At 41.3% G+C, this 18,394-nt stretch overlaps 1 protein-coding gene across 4 annotated transcripts in view; it reads right to left on the reverse strand.

Annotated features, from left to right (window-relative positions):
• The window catches only part of STK38L (serine/threonine kinase 38 like), an 80,464-nt gene extending 62,319 nt beyond the window's left edge, over positions 1–18,145 (reverse strand). Inside the window, exons 1-3 of one of the 4 annotated variants that reach the window (XM_032644936.1) lie at positions 18,049–18,078; positions 8,485–8,576; positions 7,129–7,235 (exon numbers count right to left, since the gene is read on the reverse strand). In XM_032644936.1, the coding sequence (XP_032500827.1) occupies positions 7,129–7,210 (82 nt within the window). In that variant the 5' untranslated portion in view covers positions 7,211–7,235; positions 8,485–8,576; positions 18,049–18,078. Of the gene's footprint in view, positions 1–7,128; positions 7,236–8,484; positions 8,577–18,048 lie in introns of all 4 variants that reach the window. The other 3 variants (XM_032644940.1, XM_032644937.1, XM_032644939.1) reach the window with 3 other exon arrangements.
• Between the last annotated feature and the right edge of the window lie 249 nt (positions 18,146–18,394).

Genomic DNA, 18,394 nt, shown 5'->3' on the forward strand with positions numbered 1-18,394 from the left:
TACAGCTCGATATTAAAAAAACAAACAACCCAGTCCAAAAATGGGCAGAAGACCTAAATAGACATTTCTCCAAAGAAGACATACTGATGGCCAAGAAGCACATGAAAAGCTGCTCAACATCACTAATTATTAGAGAAATGCAAATCAAAACTACAATGAGGTATCACGTCACACCAGTTAGAATGGGCTTCATCAGAAAATCTACGAACAACAAATGCTGGAGAGGGTGTGGAGGAAAGGGAACCCTCTTGTGCTGTTGGTGGGAATGTAAACTGATACAGCCACTATGGAGAGCAGTATGGAGGTTCATTAAAAAACTAAAAGTAGAATTACCATATGATGCAGCAATCCCACTACTGGGCATATACCCAGAGAAAACCACAATTCAAAAAGACACATGCACCCCAGTGTTCACTGCAGCACTATTTACGATAGCCAGGTCATGGAAGCAACCTAAATGCCCATCGACAGATGAATGGATAAAGAAGATGTGGTACATATATACAATGGAATATTACTCAGCCATAAAAAGGAACTAAACTGGGTCATTTGTTGAGACGTGGATGGATGTACAGACTGTCATTCAGAGTGAAGTAAGTCAGGAAGAGTTAAACAAATACGTATACTAACGCATATATGGGGAATCTAGAAAAATGGTACAGATGAACCAGTTTTCAGGGCAGAAATTGAGACATGGATGTAGAGAACAAACGCATGGACACCAGGGAGGGAAAGCTGTGGGGGGGCGGGGGTGGTGATGGTGTGATGAATTGGGAGATTGGGGTTGACATGTATGCACTGATGTGTATAAAATTAATGACTAATAAGAACTTGCTGTATTAAAAAAAAAAAAACCTGAGCCTAGGGGGTTAGGGGAGGGATGGAGTGGGAGGTTGGGGTTAGTAGATGTAGCTTTTGTATATAGAATGGATAAACCACAAGGTCCTACTGTATAGCACAGGGAACTATATTCAGTATTCTATGATAAGTCATAATGGTAAAGAATATTAAAAAAAGAATGTATAAAAATTTTTTTAATAAAAAAAGAAAGTATATGTAGTATATGATCATATGTACATATATGTATCACATGCATATATACATAGATGTATATATTTCCTATTTCTTTGTATGCATAAGAAAAATACCAGAAAGAAAGTCACCAAAGTGCTGTTAATAATTATATTTTTTCCTTTATAACTTTTCAAATTTTCTAATTTCCTGAAATATCACTACATGCCTTTCATCACCAAGGGAAAAAAAAATTACTTTTAAAGTAATTTCAATCAATACAAATACTAGAATCTCTTCAGATTTATCTGTAAGAAGTTATCCATGAATGCCAGTCCTTGACTTTGTCTTTGAAGTCTCAGGGAGAGGAGTCACCCTTCCCTATGCCTTTAAACCATACTCTACAAGGATAAGCAATACACCTGAGTAACACACCCTCTTATCTCTTCATCCTACTGGCAGTCTCATATTTCTTGCTGTCATTTCAACTTAAGCACCGTACAGGTAACTCATATTTAATTATGTCTGAAAGTAAATACATAACTCTTCCCCCACAGCCCATCTTCTAACAACCCCATTTCTAGCCATGGCACTAACCTTTCTCCCAATCAGATAGCTTAGAAAGCAGCCTTAATTCATCGCTCCCTTTCCCATTTCAGGTTCATTAATAAAACCTGTTGAAATCTCTCTCCCATCCCATCTTACTCGTCATTCTTACTTCCATCACCATGCATTCCAGGCCCTGACTGCACTCAGTCAGTAACATGACTGTACCAGTATTCAAGTGGGTTTTCCTGATGCCATTCTCTCCCTTTGCTAAATCACAGCACCTTATACAGAATTTGGATGATGTCATTCCTAGGCTCAAAAACTTTTAAAGCCACCCCCTTTTTTCCATTCCAATCTAAACTTCTTTGCCTGGCTTTTATTAAACCCCATAATTTAGCTCCACCCTTACTACTTAACTTTATTTTCCATTATTTTCCGGTCTCATCGCTCATCAACCAACAGACATGCCATAATCAATCTTACCACCAAGCCCTGATATATCTAAACATAAAAATGGCCCTTCCTTTCCCCTCTACTTATATTTAAAGAACCTAATGAATATTCCCTCTTCTACAAAGCTTTTCTTGATTTCTCCAACCTCATTTATATTTCACTTTTCAGAACTTGTCTAGTGTGTGGTATGTGTGTGTGTGTGTGTGTGTGTGTGTGTATAAGTTCTTCACCTTTTCATCCACTGATGGGCACTTAGGTCATATCCACATCTTGGCTAGTGTATATAATGCTGCTTGAACATGGAGGTGCAGATATCTTTTCCAGTTAGTGTTTTTGTTTCCTTTGAATATATTCCCAGAAGTTACTATGTAATTTTGACTCACTGATCAAGTGGACTTTAAGCTTAAAATGGAAGCAGCAGTAGAAAAAGTCCAGGTATTACCGTAACTACGAAAGAAGCTGGTCATGCTCTTAAAGAAAAAATGACAATAATGCGTAGGGTCTAACAAATTATTTACTGCAGAAAAAGAAATGGGAAGGGTGTGAGCAACAATGTGGTCTTAGGTCCCTGCAAACCCATGTCCAGAATATGGTATTAAATAAAGAAAACTGATATTTTAAAAACAAGTTAATATAATACCACTAAGCGTCGCTGAGATTTGATGGTATGGGACTCTGAACTGGAATAGAGCGATGATAGAAAAGGAGAAGCACAAAGAACTGCTGGTTTGCTCTTGCACTGTTGGTGGGAATGTAAACTGATACAGCCACTATGGAGAACAGTATGGAGGTTCCTTAAAAAACTAAAAATAGAACTACCATACAACCCAGCAATCCCACTACTGGGCATATACCCTGAGAAAACCATAATTCAAAAAGAGTCATGTACCACAATGTTCATTGCAGCTCTATTTACAATAGCCGGGATATGAAAGCAACCTACATGTCCATCGACAGATGAATGGATAAAGAAGATGTGGCACATATATACAATGGAATACTACTCAGCCATAAAAAGAAACGAAATTGAGTTATTTGTAGTGAGGTGGATGGACCCAGAGTCTGTCATACAGAGTAAAGTAAGTCAGAAAGAGAAAACCAAATACCATATGCTAACACATAATATATGAAATCTTAAAAAAAATGGTTATGAAGAACCTAGGGGCAGGACAGGAATAAAGACGCAGACCTACTAGAGAATGGACTTGAGGACACGGGGAGGGGGAAGGGTAAGCTGTGACAAAGTGAGAGAGTGGCATGGACATATATACACTACCAAATGTAAAATCGATAGCTAATGGGAAGCAGCCGCATCGCACAGGGAGATCAGCTCAGTGCTTTGTGACCACCTACAGGGGTGGGATAGGGAGGGTGGGAGGGAGGGAGATGCAATAAGGAAGAGATATGGGGATATATGTATATGTATAGCTGATCCACTTTGTTATAAAGCAGAAACGAACACACCATTGTAAAGCAATTACACTCCAATAAAGATGTTAAAAAAAAAATGTACTGCTGGTTTGGAATATGTTAGAGACTGAAGCTGACATAGAGATAAACTGAGCTGTAATGGGGACTTCGACATTTGGGATATCTGCTAGAATTCTCCCACAGCTAAAAATCAAGGCATCTGATAAATGCCTCACTTAGCCTTCCATCTCTCACATAGGGAAAGAAACATTCTGGATATGAATGCAACCACTAGGAAGGAATTAGCCGATTAAATGGCATCGATTAATTGGGAAACCTCAGAGTAATTCTGAAGTTGGTTACAATGGCTGGGGATGGGAATGTGGGACATAACTAGGGAACAAAAATTACAAAAAGTTCAGAGAAAAGTAAATCCTGCTTGAGACTATAAAAGGTAAGATATGTCATATGTTTCAGCAAGTTCTCAAGAACAGAACTCTAGTTAAACTAGCCTTGATTAATTTTTTAAACATCTTTATTGGAGTATAATTTCTTTACAATGTTGTGTTAGTTTCTGCTGTATAACAAAGTGAATCAGCTATATGTATACATATATCCCCTCCCTCTGGAGCCTCCCTCCCACTCGCCCTATCCCACCCCTCTAGGTGGTCACACAGCACAGACAAAGGTGGGTGATCGCTAAAAATCAGCAAGGATTCAGGAGGAACAAGTCTTGCCCAGTAACATTATTTCTTTTCTTGGCAAATCTACAAGGCAAACAATCTATGTGACTCTCTGAAAGGTACTTAACAAGCTCCACTCTCCAATTCTTTTTAGGGGGATAAGGGAGAAAGATGAAGAAAAATGGGCTGAGTAATAGATGTGTTGATAACTGATTAAGCAACAAAACCCAGAATGCTCATAAGAAAGTTCTGCAAGATTCACTGGGCTTAGACAGTTATATTACCAATGAACCAGATAACGCTTTTGACGACATCCTTATCAAAACATGAGGATGAACAGATCCTAGAGAATAATCAAAAGTGGAGCAGCAGAGTCAGAATCCAAACTAATTTTTACAGAAGGTTAACTTTAACAAGTGAAATTGAATAGAGAGAAGGGAAAAATTATATTTGGATTCAAAAGCAAAGGCTAAGTATAAATTGTGATAAACTGTTATATACATAAAGAACAACTAAAGTTTTTGTTGAATAAAGCTTGCCACAAATTAAAAGTGTGGAATGACTGCCTCCAAAACTTACATGACCTTAATCTTAGGCTGAGTTAATAGACATAGGTTAGGAAGAAGCAAGGTGAATGCCATACTCTTTGCTGTAATGTTGGGCTCATACCTGGAGAAGTTTTCAATAGTCGGCAATGCCCTATAGACAGTATGAAGGGACAAAGTAAAATGTTCTTGTAATTTGAAAATTAAGTCCTCTCTGGGAGTAATAACAGCATGAAACAAATCAATTAGATAGTAATTCCAAGAAAATGTGTAATTGAAAATATTTGAGAATATCCCAATGCAATCAAAAGCGAGCAGGGTGTATGTACTTTCTGGGAGGCAGGATTAGAATGTGAATTAAGAAAGCTGAAACCTTGTCAATTGCTTTTCTTCTGGCTAAAGGAAAGACTGTGTTAATAGAAGAGTTACATTAATTAAGAGTTACATTAAGAGTTACATTAATCTAGTGGGGGGGAAGCAGGAGTTTAACAAGCAAGGTTTTGCCTGCATTCCCCTAACATTGTCTGAGGTGGAGATGGCTGACCATATCCAGAGCAGTGCTGGGCAGGTGCATCCTTATAAAAGAGAGGCTCCATCAGCTATTCTGGCTTAGTGACACTCCTCATGAGGATGACCCATTTTGATTAGAATGACCACTTCCTACGTAGATTGTTCTACTGAGGTGACAGTGCGCTGCCAAATGATGCAAGCTTCCGTTCTACTCACGGTGATATTAACAAATTCATTAGTTGACATTTTTGTTTCTATGTCAGTCTCCTGGTCACTTGCTAAATGTAAGTAAATTCTAGAATCCTGAGTATTTCTGGACACACACACACACACAAACACACAAATTCACATCTATGTACCTGGAAAAGTGAGATCTATATCTTAAATATGACAATCTATATATCCAGATACTACACACCTGTGAAGTTCTGCTTCTCTTTATGACAACTGTAATTTATCTAAAACTGAACCACACATTTTAAGAGAGAAAACTAATGAAATGTAACACATATGGAGGAGAGTGGCCAGGAAGGTAAGAAGTCTGGAATCCATGATATTTGAACAAATTAAATGAGCACGCTTAGCCTGAAACAGAGAAGGCATAAGACAGCTGTCCTCAAACATCACTCTTACAGTGATACAAAATTATCTCTAATTCTGTGATGACAACCAGTTGAAAGCTGCATAAGGAAGAACTTTGCAATTTACACTGTCCCATGCCTGGCACATAGAAAAAGCTCAGTAAGTTTTGGCACACGATAAATGTTCACAATGTTAGCTATGATTGGGTTTTAAGATATAAAAAGTGTCATGAGAGAGATATGCACAAGATGCTGTGGGAAAGCAAAGGAGGAGCACCTAACCCTGAACAAGAGGTGAGAGGTCAAGGCAGGCATCCCTGAAAGTGGAGATGCCTAAGCAGAGTACTAAAGAAAGCACAGGAGTTACCCAGAAGAGTATGGGAGAGGGCATTCCAGAAAGTAGCACGTAAGACCCAAGGTCAGAGAAAGCTAGAGGTCCAGTACAGCTGCAGAGGTGTGTAGAGGGAGTAATGGAAGATAAGGCTAGAAAAGCAAAAGGGCACCACTTCTTAAAGGGACTCAGGCTCGCATGCCATGTTAAGGAATCTGGAGGAGGCGATGGGGAATCATTGGAAATTTTAACTGTAGGAGTTACATAATCAGATTTACATTTTAGGAGAACCCTTTTGGCAGCCACATAGAAAACGGAAGACAGCAAGACTGGTAGCAGAGAGATGGCTATTTTAGTAATTTGGAGTCCACGTGAAGATACTGACACTGAAAAAGGGCCGAGATGGATAGAATACAAGAGGTAGTAAGGAGGACTTAATAAATAACTGGATGTGAGGGATAAACAAGAAGAGGAGTCAAGGATGATTTCCAGGTTTATGGCTGGGGCAACCAAAGAGAGAATAACATCATGCATTGGAGGAGGTAAGAAGCATGAGAAAGATTCTGGGAAAGGAGAAGATAACATTGACTCTTGCGGAAAACACCCAGGTGGCGATATCTAGGAAAGAGATGGACCATGGAGTCTCAAGCTCAGAAAAGGGTCTGATTTGGAAGTCATCATCACAGGGTTGTCAATGAAGAAGATATCGGAGCATAAGAGATCATCCAGACCCCAGAGTGTGTGGAGTGAGAAGAGGATTGGAGACGGAAGGCTGGAGAACACCAACCACTGAAGAGAATGAAAGTCAGCAATGCTGTGATCTGTTAAGTTTCTTATCTTTAGGCGAGGAACTGAAATCTTTAGGCAAAGACTAACACCCACTTACCAGGGATTAGAGGGAATTCACAGTAGAGAATTGGACTATTTGACCTCTACAGCATCTTTCAACTCTACAGCATCTTTCAACTCTGAGTCAAAGACTTTAATTCAATCCAGTATTTCTTACAATCTGAGAAAACTTTTTATCACTGTTAACAGAAAAACTAAAATCATACCTATTTTTATTCTTTGGCTTTGTTTGTCCAATGATGAAAAAACATTTTGAAGAACAAGTTTCTTATTTGATAATGTTTTCATAAAGGGAAGGAGGACCTGTGTTGACCTAGAAAGGAAAACACAGGCTCTAGAGCTAATTTCTTATCCTATTTTCCCCTCTATGCGTCCAGTTATATGGCTGGTATCAGGATGCAGTTTTACCCAAGCACATGTGCCTATTTATTCTTCCTTTCCCTTTCTGTCACCTTGTACCTGACTGGGACTATACATAACCTATGGTTTTAAGTCTTAACATTTCAGACAGGTAGCTATAACTTTCACTAATATTTAAAGTGTGTTGGTTTCTGTTTCCACTTCTGCTCAATTCTAAAAGCAGAGAGACACAGGTACATAAACAAGTTTTTAAACTTAAATCCAGAAATGTTTGATGAAAACAAACTGTCATTTTTGGCACAACACACCCAGGGTATTTTTAGACAACACTACTTGCGGCTCAACTTAACCTTAAAATATGGCACTGGCCCCACCAAGCGGCACCTGGAATGGGTGTTAGAGGTGCTTGACCTCCGTCAACCATATGCCCCTTTTCTGCCGCCCCCCGAAGATGCCTCTCCCGCCCCTCGGCAAGCCTTAGTTTTCTTCTCCTGTCCTGCCTTTCGCTTTCCTCCTGGTAGTGGCCATAGATTTTATTACCACTAATGGCACTAAAGCTAACACAGCTGTCAACACCGCCACCCCCCCCCCCGCCAGAAATCCAACTGATATACACCTAACTGGGGCCTATAATGAACTTTTCAGTTGTCCTTAGAAAACAATTTAACTATATTCTGTGTCAGTGGCCCAACTCACAGGACAGAAAAAACAAATGGCTGCAGAAAGTAAACCTTTGTGAAAAGAAACCTTGAGTGCTTTTTAGCTCTGGCGGTCTAACGTCGAGACTCAGAATCATGACTTGCAGATGCAGGTTTCTAAATGACCAAAAAAGGTGGAAGCAGGGCAAACTAGAGACAATGGCTGATACCATTTGAAGTTTAGAGTCATGCTAAGTAATTACAATATAATAAGCGCTAGCATAGAGAAGATAAAAAAAAAAAGGCTATATCCAGAATAAAAGGACTTTAGCACTAGATATTACAATTCTGGGAAACTTTTAGGGTGCCATAAAACTTGATGGGAAAGGCAAATAATTATGTTCCTGCCACAATCCCCTCTCCCTCAAGTCAAGTGCTCCTGAAGCCATGCTCTGATGTCGCATTCTCCTTATACGTCAACCCTACTTGCTCCGGGCACTCATCAAAGAAAAAGGTTTTAGTGGATTTCTTCTCCTCTATCTCTCTGGCTAATGGTGTCGTTACCTTTTCCATTTAATTTCACAAAATGGAAGCAAGAGACATTTATCCCTGGCAGCAGGCTGAGTGCGAAACACAGCAGAGGTGCTTCCACGAGGCTGTAAGAGGCAACAGAAACACTTCCTTACAAAAGCTCAGAGTGCTAAAGCTGAATAAAATAAATATAGAAAAATGCAGCAAAAATAAAGTTATTTTATTAGGACAAGTTCGTTTATCTTATCCAGCCTCTTGCCCCAACACTAAAATAATCCCTCAACAGCCTCTTACATTCTATGCTATAATGTTTTCCTGCTGCTTTTTGGCCTGAAAAACTCCTACTCACCCTTCAAGTCTAAGCTCAAACACTACCACCTCCCTGGAAACCTTCTTTGATTCTCCCAGATAGGTGCTCCCTTTCCTTACGTGCTCCCTTTCCTTAGATGCTCCCCTGAGTGCTCCTTCATTACAGCAGCTACATGACACTGCAATTATTTCTAAACCTCTAAGCAGCCCTGCAGGTGCCTGCCTGCTTTCTGAGTGCGCACCATGTCTTTTCATCACTGCATTTCCTGGTACTCAACACATACCTCATAGGTAATTCACAGAGTCCAAGAACTCCCTAGGTCTCAACATGAAGGGGCATCACCCATCCATCCAAGTCTCTCCTTTCCAATCCCACATGGTTTAGAACTTCATTATCTATCTCCTAGATTATTTAAATTAGTCTCTTCATTGGTCTTCCCATTTCCGGCCCCTCTTCCCTTGAATCCGTTCTGTATACTCTTGCCTCTGTAACATTACTAAAGTATTGATAATACTTTAATTAAATATACCAGGTTGAGCAGTTGATGATGCAGAGAATGAAAAGCTGAAAAAACACCTGTTCCCTAAACTGAATGGGCTCAAGTCCAATAGGGCAGAGAAGTAAATAATTAACATATAATTTATCAGGTGTTGTACGGATGGTACCAACTCATGCTAATCCCTCTGCCTAGCATGTCCTTCACTCATAAATGGTCAATTCCTATTTCACTTTATATAAGAAGCCTTCCTAATCTCTCCAGCCAGAAGCAATCTCTCCTTCCTCTGCCCCCACAGGGCCCTGTTACTTGCTTATCACTTTCTGCTTGAATTACAGTTATTTGTACCCATGCATTTTGTCTCTTACTGGATTGAACCTTTCTAAATAGAAGGGCAATACATTTTACTTGTCTCTATTTTGCCATGGTACCTAACACAGTGCCCAGAAAATAGTTGATAAATGTTGAAGTGTGATGATTAACCTCACTAAAATATTGAGTCTGTGATTAATTTAGGATTTGCCAGTATTAAGACTATCAGTGGGTCAAATACATACAATTCAAGACTGAAATTTTTCCACTCTAGCCACAAAAATAGAAAGTCTATTCTGTTTGGCGAGGTAATAGTGGACATATGGAGAATATTCTCAACCAGATTTGAAAGATGTGTCCAAATGAAATGGATCTCTATTGTAAAAAGACAAGAAAAGGCAACTCCCTAGTCTTCAAAACCAGACAATTAGCCCCTGCTGACAAATACAGAAAAATTAAGAAGGACAAACATGGTGTGGTATTTCCATAATGGGGGCAAGTCAATGGACAAATGCTCAGCTAAGTAAAAATGTCCACAACTCAATAAAAACTAAATTTAATAAAATAAGATACTGGCACAAGATAATATTTCAAAAATGGTTCATTAAATAAGCTCTCTGATCTCTCAAATAACACAACTTTCCAGAGGTGAATACTTGCAGCTTATCCATTCTTTAAAATTTATAACCAATTTCCTACAACAGTGCTACTGTAAGATACCCCATCAAGCCCTTGTTAGGATCCCCAATTCTTTAATTTCACTTTTTTTTTTAAGCTAACATTTTATTGTATTGTATTGTACTGTATTGTATTGTATTGTATTGTATTGTATTTTTTGGCTGCCTTGGGTTTCGTTGCTGCACGTGGGCTTTCTCTAGTTGCGGTGAGCAGGGTCTACTCTTCATTGCGGTGCACGGGCCTCATTGCGGTGGCTTCTCTTTGCAGTGGCTTCTCTTGTTGCGGAGCACAGGCTCTAGGCACACGGGCCTCAGTAGCTGCAGCTTGTGGGCTCCAGGAGCTGTGGCTTGCGGGCTCTAGAGCGCAGGCTCAGTAGTTGTGGCACACGGGCTTAGTTGCTCCACAGCATGCGGGAACTTCCTGGACCAGGGCTCGAACCCCTGTGCCCTGCTTTGGCAGGCGGATTCTTTTTTTTTTTCTTTTTTATAAATTTATTTATTTAATTTATTTATTTTTGGCTGCATTGGGTCTTCGTTGCTGCGCGTGGTCTTTCTCTAGTTGTGGGGAGCGGGGGCTACTCTTCGTTGCGGTGCGCGGGCTTCTGACTGCGGTGACTTCTCTTGTTGCAGAGCACGGGCTCTAGGCGCACAGGCCCAGTAGTTGTGGCTCACGGGCTCTAGAGCACAGGCTCGGTAGTTGTGGCGCACGGGCTTAGTTGCTCCGCGGCATGTGGGATCTTCCCGGACCAGGGTTTGAAACCGTGTCCCCTGCATTGGCAGGCGGATTCTTAACCACTGCGCCACCAGGGAAGCTGGGCAGGCGGATTCTTAATCACCACTGTGCCACCAGGGAAGTTCTAATTTCACTTTTGAAAAAATATCTGTCCTCCCTCCACCCCATTCCTTCATCATAATTGTTCTAGTTAAATCCAACAGTTGTGTGCAGGATGAGGTAGACAGCAATTTAACTATCATCCACCTGAATCACAAGAATTGAGAATTTAAAACATTTTATGATTTAAAATGCAGAACTATAGCTCCAACTTCTCAATTTTGACCAAAAAAGAAGTTCAAAGCTCAAAACTATAAGACCTTTTAAGAAAACGCTGGGCTACAATGATATATATCTGCTCCCATTTGGCTTGAATGAAGTCAGAACATTTGATCATGTCATTTATTTCAACATTAAAACTGCTTAGGGCAAGAACTGTCTCATCAACTAACTTTATAGAAGCCTTAGCAACTACCTGTAGCAGCTTTTAATCTAAAGACCCGAATTTAAGTTTGCTTCGAGGATTAAGCGAGAAAATGTGTAAAAATGCTTTATAAAACTCTAAAGAACAATACAAATGTAAGGTGTTACTAGTATTATTCTTACAATAAGCTCTCTCCAAGAGTAAATCCCCCTCTATAGGAAATCAGAAGAGAGCTGAAATATTTCTGTATACTTTTCACAAGAGAATTTATGGTCTACATCAAAAATGTAAATAACTCCTAAAAAAGGAGGGAGGACAGGGAAGAAAGAAAATTCAGGTGGGACTAGAAGAAGGAGGTAAATTAAATAGCAAAGGAGAAGTTTTTGTAATAAAATAAAGCAATATAAGAGAAAGCAAACCTGGCTCTTAGGAATCAGTTTCTAACTCTGCCACTTAACTATCTACTCATGAGGCCCTGGTCCCTTCACCCCACTAGGCTTCAGTTTCCTTGTTTGTAAGTAGTAGAGATAATAACTCAGAGGGCTGCTGTGGGGATTAAAATGGGATAATATTTATATAGAGTATTTAGCACTATATCTGGTGCATAGTAAGTGTTAAGTAAATGATTACTGTTGTTGATAAAATTATTACTAGGGGCTTCCCTAGTGGCGCAGTGATTGAGAGTCTGCCTGCCAATGCAGGGGACACGGGTTCGTGCCCTGATCCAGGAAGATCCCACATGTTGAGGAGCAGCTGGGCCCGTGAGCCATGGCTGCTGAGCCTGTGCGTCCGGAGCCTGTGCTCTGCAATGGGAGAGGCCACAACAGTGAGAGGCCCGCGTAAAAAAAAAAAAAAAAAAATTATTACTAGACCTGCACCCTAACTGGTGACATTCAGAAAGAAAAAGGAGCCGAGAACATGTCAGTGGGGAAGATGATATACAGAGAGCTAAGTCTACATACCACTGTTAGGAGACAGTGTGTGAGAAATACAGATTACACAGAGCGTTTTTCATATTAAATGCACAAATTACTTCCTGTGCCTCCAGGACGGCAGAAGGATCTAGAGAAGCGTAGCCAAAATCTCCGAGTCATAAAAGCTGAAGAGCGATGACTGTACAGAAGAACAAGACCAAGAAAAATCAAAGGTGCTTACTGATGTGTACAGAGGCGTCTCTGATTCCAAACTTTCGATTTTCTAAATATTCATAGACAGAATGAAAGCGAAGCTCCATAGCAAAGACACAGCAACTCTGCTTGCCCAAAATAGATGGTATTAGCATCATGCAGAGTCATTTAAGTTTCTGCCATCTTGTTCTTTATTCTGGGGAAGTGGTTGTATCTGCGGTTGATTTTGAGGTGTCAACCATTATTAACTCCATCATACATGGTAATTGCAAAAGCAGTAAAAGTGCCCCAAAATTAGGAAGAAGAGGAACAGAATCCCCTCCTGAGGCTGATGTAGAGATAGCAAATAACTGTAAAAGGTGAAAGAGCAATGGATGCTGCCTTTGCACAGGGGCTCAGTGACTTACACACCCGTGGAATCAATAAGAATCAGCAAAAGACAAGGAAGACAGGAAACCTTCCATATGTGTGCCCAGAGAATCAGCACCAATTTGGGTTGTCAGCTGGTCTGGTGTTACTTCAGGGGAAGACAAGGAGCTTGTTTAAGAATTTAAAAGTTGAGCACAGTACAAGTACTACTATCGTAAGCCACAGACAAATTCCCGAAGTTCGAGGCCTTTTTGAATTTACACAACATCAACCTGAATGGTCGGCTCACTATCTGACCTGTACCTGCTAAGGTCTCAGGGAGGCTACCTGTCTCAGTGGACTTTCAATGGAGACAAAACTAGCCTATGGGGCTTCCCTGGTGGCGCAGTGGTTGAGAGTCCGCCTGCCGATGCAGGGGACACGGGTTCGTGCCCCGGTCCAGGAAGATCCCACATGCCACGGAGCGGCTGGGCCCGTGAGCCATGGCCGCTGAGCCTGTGCGTCCGGAGCCTGTGCTCCGCAACGGGAGAGGCCACAACAGTGAGAGGTCCACGTACCAAAAACAAACAAACAAAAATAACCCAAAAAACTAGCCTATGATGGGAAAAGATGCCCCCAAAATTTCTATCAGCAAGGAGGTGAGAGTATGTGTCTGATTTCTCTTTGAGTTTGCCCAACTCACACTCCTTTTTACTGAGAATAACCTTTCAAAACAAAACCCATACTTAAAGGAATGTGGAACTTTTTACAACAAAGCATAGTGGGCTTAAAAGCATCTCCCTGAAATTATGGGCTGAAGATCCTGAAAATTTTATTAATCAGCAGGTGGTAAATGGAAATAATATGCCAGCACTGCTAATTCAAGCTGTGTGGAAAAAATTTCTTAAATTTGTTTTGCCATTTTTGTCTTATTGTAATAATATAAATACATGGGCTTTAAATCCTGGTTATTGTTCTGCCACTTTTCCCATTAGGTTTTACAGTCATCAGGGTTTTCTAGAATCTACCACACTCACACAAGGAGAGAACACTTATATTCATTCACAGAGACTGTGCCTCTGGAGCTCTACTTAAGACTATGAGTATGGTCGATCAGTGCACTGACAAAGGTCTCCGTCTTGCTAGACGGGTAAGGACAGGTAGGTACCCCTACCACTGCCTAGACATACCTTTTTTTCCCTAACATTTAAATCCAATTGAGTTTACTGTGATTTCAATACCTAGATAACCAGTAACAAATGCGAACCATTCCTGAAACTTCATAAATAAGATCAGTTGGACCATTCATTCAAAAAAGAAGCATTTACTGTGTAGGCCTATACTGGGCCCAGTGCAATTCTATGGCACCTTTTATTTCACAATCCCAGAGAGCTTTCAAAGTTGCCCTAACATAAAGTATCAGTGATTGAACTTCTCTCATTTTAAGCATGTACAACACTCTATTCAAAACACTGATTCAGGCATTATAAATTTAGCTGTTTGTGGAAATAAAAACTGAAAGGGCTGAGAATGACAGTCAATCATTAACTAAATCCCAACTTCACAATTCAATCCAAAAAATACCCAGTGCCAAGTGGTTTAAAAAAATCACAAGCCAAATATACAATGATTCAAACATTCCACTAGGCAAAGGAGCTAAGAGAGTTATAACTTCTCACTTATAAATACTTATGGGTATTGCTTCTAGGTAATAAGTTAAATTTATCAAAAGTCCCACTCAATGATTACATTTAATCTGCACCAAGAGCAGCTTCCAAAAAGAGATTAAATACCTAACATGCCAAAAATAAGTTATTTACCTGGGTTTTTGCTATCTTGGAGCTCCTTCTAGAAAACAGATCCCTAAATTTAGGTGCCAGAGGAATGTATTTTTCCAAATCAAGTCTTTGAAACTACAGACCTGAGAAAAGCCATCAAAAGCGGGAGATAGGGCTTCCCTGGTGGCGCAGTGGTTGGGAGTCCGCCTGCCGATGCAGGGGACAAGGGTTCGTGCCCCGCTCCAGGAGGATCCCACATGCCGCGGAGCGGCTGGGCCCGTGAGCCATGGCCACTGAGCCTGCGCGTCCGTCCGGAGCCTGTGCTCCGCAACGGGAGAGGCCACAACAGTGAGAGGCCCGTGTACCGCAAAAAAAAAAAACAAAAAAACAAACAAACAAACAAACAAAAAAAAAAGCGGGAGATAAAATAAGGAGAGTGGTTAAGCACAGGGATGCAAGTATAAGCCAGAATGCCTGGGTTGGAATCCTTGTTTTACCATTTTCTAGGTACCTCAGTTACCCTGTCTGCAAAATGGGAATAAAAACACCTACTCCATACAGTTGCTGTAAGGATTAAACCCAGGTAGATTAGTACTGTAAGGGTTTAGAGGCAAGCAGCATTATATAAAGTGTTTGCTTATGATGACTTATCATATGACTAGCTCATCCAAATCATCTACGCAAATGCCTGTCTCTACTGAAAGCCTTCCTTAATTGGTCTAGTAGAATTTAACCCCTCCCTCCTTGGCTTCTCCACAAAATGCATTGTGTACTATAGTTATTGGGTATATTTCCCTCCCATGAGGTTGGAGACAGAGACCACAGTTCATCTGAGTGTACAGGACAGCAAATACTGTTCATTGTTGCCCTTCAGTTTCCTCTCTCTAAAAGTTCTGAACAACAATATCCTGTCAATTAGCAAACCTTTACCTGGAGAAAGGAGCTTTATGTAATCAGCACACTTAAGTACTGGGCATACCTTGCTAAATGTTCTCTTAAGACTTAAACAAACATTTGAGAGGTTGGAGTGGGGGGAAAGAAGGATTCACTTAATATTTTTATAACTAATGACCAAGGTTATGTTTTTAAATTAATTTTTAAAAATTTCTTATGCTTTAAAAGCTTATTCTCATTTTTTCATTCAAAAAGTCTATGGTGCTTTTAATATAAAAATACAGTAGCATAATTTCTGCATATGTCAAGTCTACTTAATCATAACTTGACCATCTGCTGATTTTAACATTACTTTGAGATGCCAATCTTTCTGGCTTTGATTTGTGCCCTCTTTTCTCTCACAAAAAAGTGCCACACACATACAAAAAAGCTTCCAACTTATCCCAGATCACTGGGAAAACACTTTCTAAAGTGTTATCCTACTTCGCTAACATAATGATGTTGCCCTTACTTTGAGAGGACAGAACTTTTCTGAAAACAAATGGCTGAATTGAGTCTCTTGCTTTGTTCCCGCTTTCTACAAAGTACAGTTCTTCCTTTGTTTTTATAGCGTCTTACCTATTGAAATTAATTTTTTTCTGGCATAAAAACTGCTGAGGACACCTTCTTAGTTGCACAAATATTCCTGGCCTCTACTCTTTGATTTATTTTAAAACAAACTCAAAAACAAAAGGCTAAAGAAGAATTGCACTCATTTAATGTGGGTTTTCTAAGTCTAATTTTTTCATTCCCCAGTGGCACGGCCTTTCAAAGGATTACACAAACTACACCCAATTTGTTTCTCACTCTAAACATAACCCAACCAAATGGGGAATGTTATCAGCCATCTTAACAAGGAGAACACCACAAAGCTAAAACCAAACCAAAGATCAAACCAAAAAAAAAAATTTTTATCCATTGTACCTCCTTTGAGATTAGCACTTTTTTACATAAAGTTACTTTGACGTACCTGTGCAATGAACAAATGTCATCATAATTTAACATCCTATTTTGGACTAATTTCTCTCCCCTCAAATAGTCACAAGAATGGCCAATTCACATACAATACCTCTCAGCTACTGGGTAGAGAGTATAATAAACTTAATTGTTTTATATATCCTGAGGCATACAAAGAAAGGCTACACAAACACAAAGAGGTTTCCAGTATCTTATATACATTTCTGATTGAGACAAAGAACTTTCAAAAACCTGCCCTCAGTAAGCAAAACTGGGCTTAAACCACAATAAACCCTGCCTTTAAGTAGGGAGACCTGACAAGTTTAAGCCCCCAACCCACACACACCCCCCAAAAGACTAAGTCTCACTCCCTTCTTACAGCTAGGAGGCATAATTAAAACACTTGTAAGTTGTTTCCTCAGACTTTAGTAGTAATAAAGCTAATACTCAGGCCACCTTCTCCGAGCAATTGGCTTCTATCAAAACTTATCACAAGTTGCATGAAATAGACAGGAGCGTTGGTTTTGCATTTTATCAAGTGAATAACAACAGCATCACACTTTTTGGAGAAGCCACTACTCCCAGCACCACCAGCTCTCCCAGCCCCCCTCCCCATTTTTTTTTTTTTAATGTCTTTCCTCCAAATTTACAGTCTGAAAAGTGGTCCCACGAAACAAAAGTATCAGTAAACGGGAGTCCACTGGTTTTGAAAATAAAGTTTGTTCTTTTGCTATCAACCTGACAACTTTTTAAAGGTGAAACGTCTCCTCCTCAATCGGGCACAACCTTCCCTATTCCCATACCAAACAACTACTCATTTGCCCCCGATAGTAAATGTGAAAAAAGGGAGTGGGAGAAAATGATGTTGAAAAGAAGGGTCTAGGGTTCCAGTGGTAGGGACGGATTTTGAGACCGGTTTTGAACACTCCGTGTCTTCTGGGAGCTGGGCAGCTTTACTGTGTCTATCTGAGAAATGTTTAGCAATCTGACGCATCAGTTTTTAGGAATGGTACACAAACAGCCCCCACAATCTAAGAGCCATGCCCAGAATCCTTCCCCTCGGTGGCATCGGCTGAGGGCAAGGGAAGGGAGAGCGGGGGATACAGGACAGGATCCGCGACATTTGTTATTGTTTATGAAGCCCAGGCAGGGACCGGGAGCGTGGTGCTCGGGGGCCGAGGAGTGGAAGGCGAAAGGAGCAGGGAAGGACAAAGATGCCTCCCGGGGCTCGAGGCCACCTCTCCGGGCACCCGGTGCCAGTACCACCCCGGGAAACAAGAGGGCCAAGGCCGTCGCCGGAGCTTCACCGGAGACATTTCCAGCCCCGAAATTAGCCCGGCTTTCCCTGGACAGCCAAAGACACCTAAGATCGTCTACCGCTCCCGCTCTCAGAGTTGGGGCCGGCGCGGCGAGCCGAGCGCCCCAGCCCCCTCCGCCGCGAAGCGCCGCATCCGCGCACTCACCTGCCTCCGGTCGCTCCAGCGGCCGGCTCAGCCTCCGCACGGGCCGCGACCGACCCGCCGCCAGTCCGCTCCCTTCTGCCCGCTCCGCCCTCGTCCCGCCCCCGAGAGGTGGGACCCGCCGCCGCGCCGGAATCTCGGAGCGGCCTCCCTGAACTCTCGCGAGGCCTCCCTGCTCCGCTTCTAGGTGGCTGGGCCGGTCTGGCTCGGTCCTGACGTCATACGCACCACAGCCGGAAGTAGCCTTCTGTCGTCAACGCAGCCAGCCCCCCTACTGCTCCTCCCACCTGCACCAAGTGAATTCGTGACTGACGCTGGAGGAGTTGTTTGAAGAGTCACCGTTTCCCTC

The sequence above is a fragment of the Phocoena sinus genome, chromosome 10, assembly GCF_008692025.1.
Source record: "Phocoena sinus isolate mPhoSin1 chromosome 10, mPhoSin1.pri, whole genome shotgun sequence".
NCBI lineage: Eukaryota > Metazoa > Chordata > Mammalia > Artiodactyla > Phocoenidae > Phocoena > Phocoena sinus.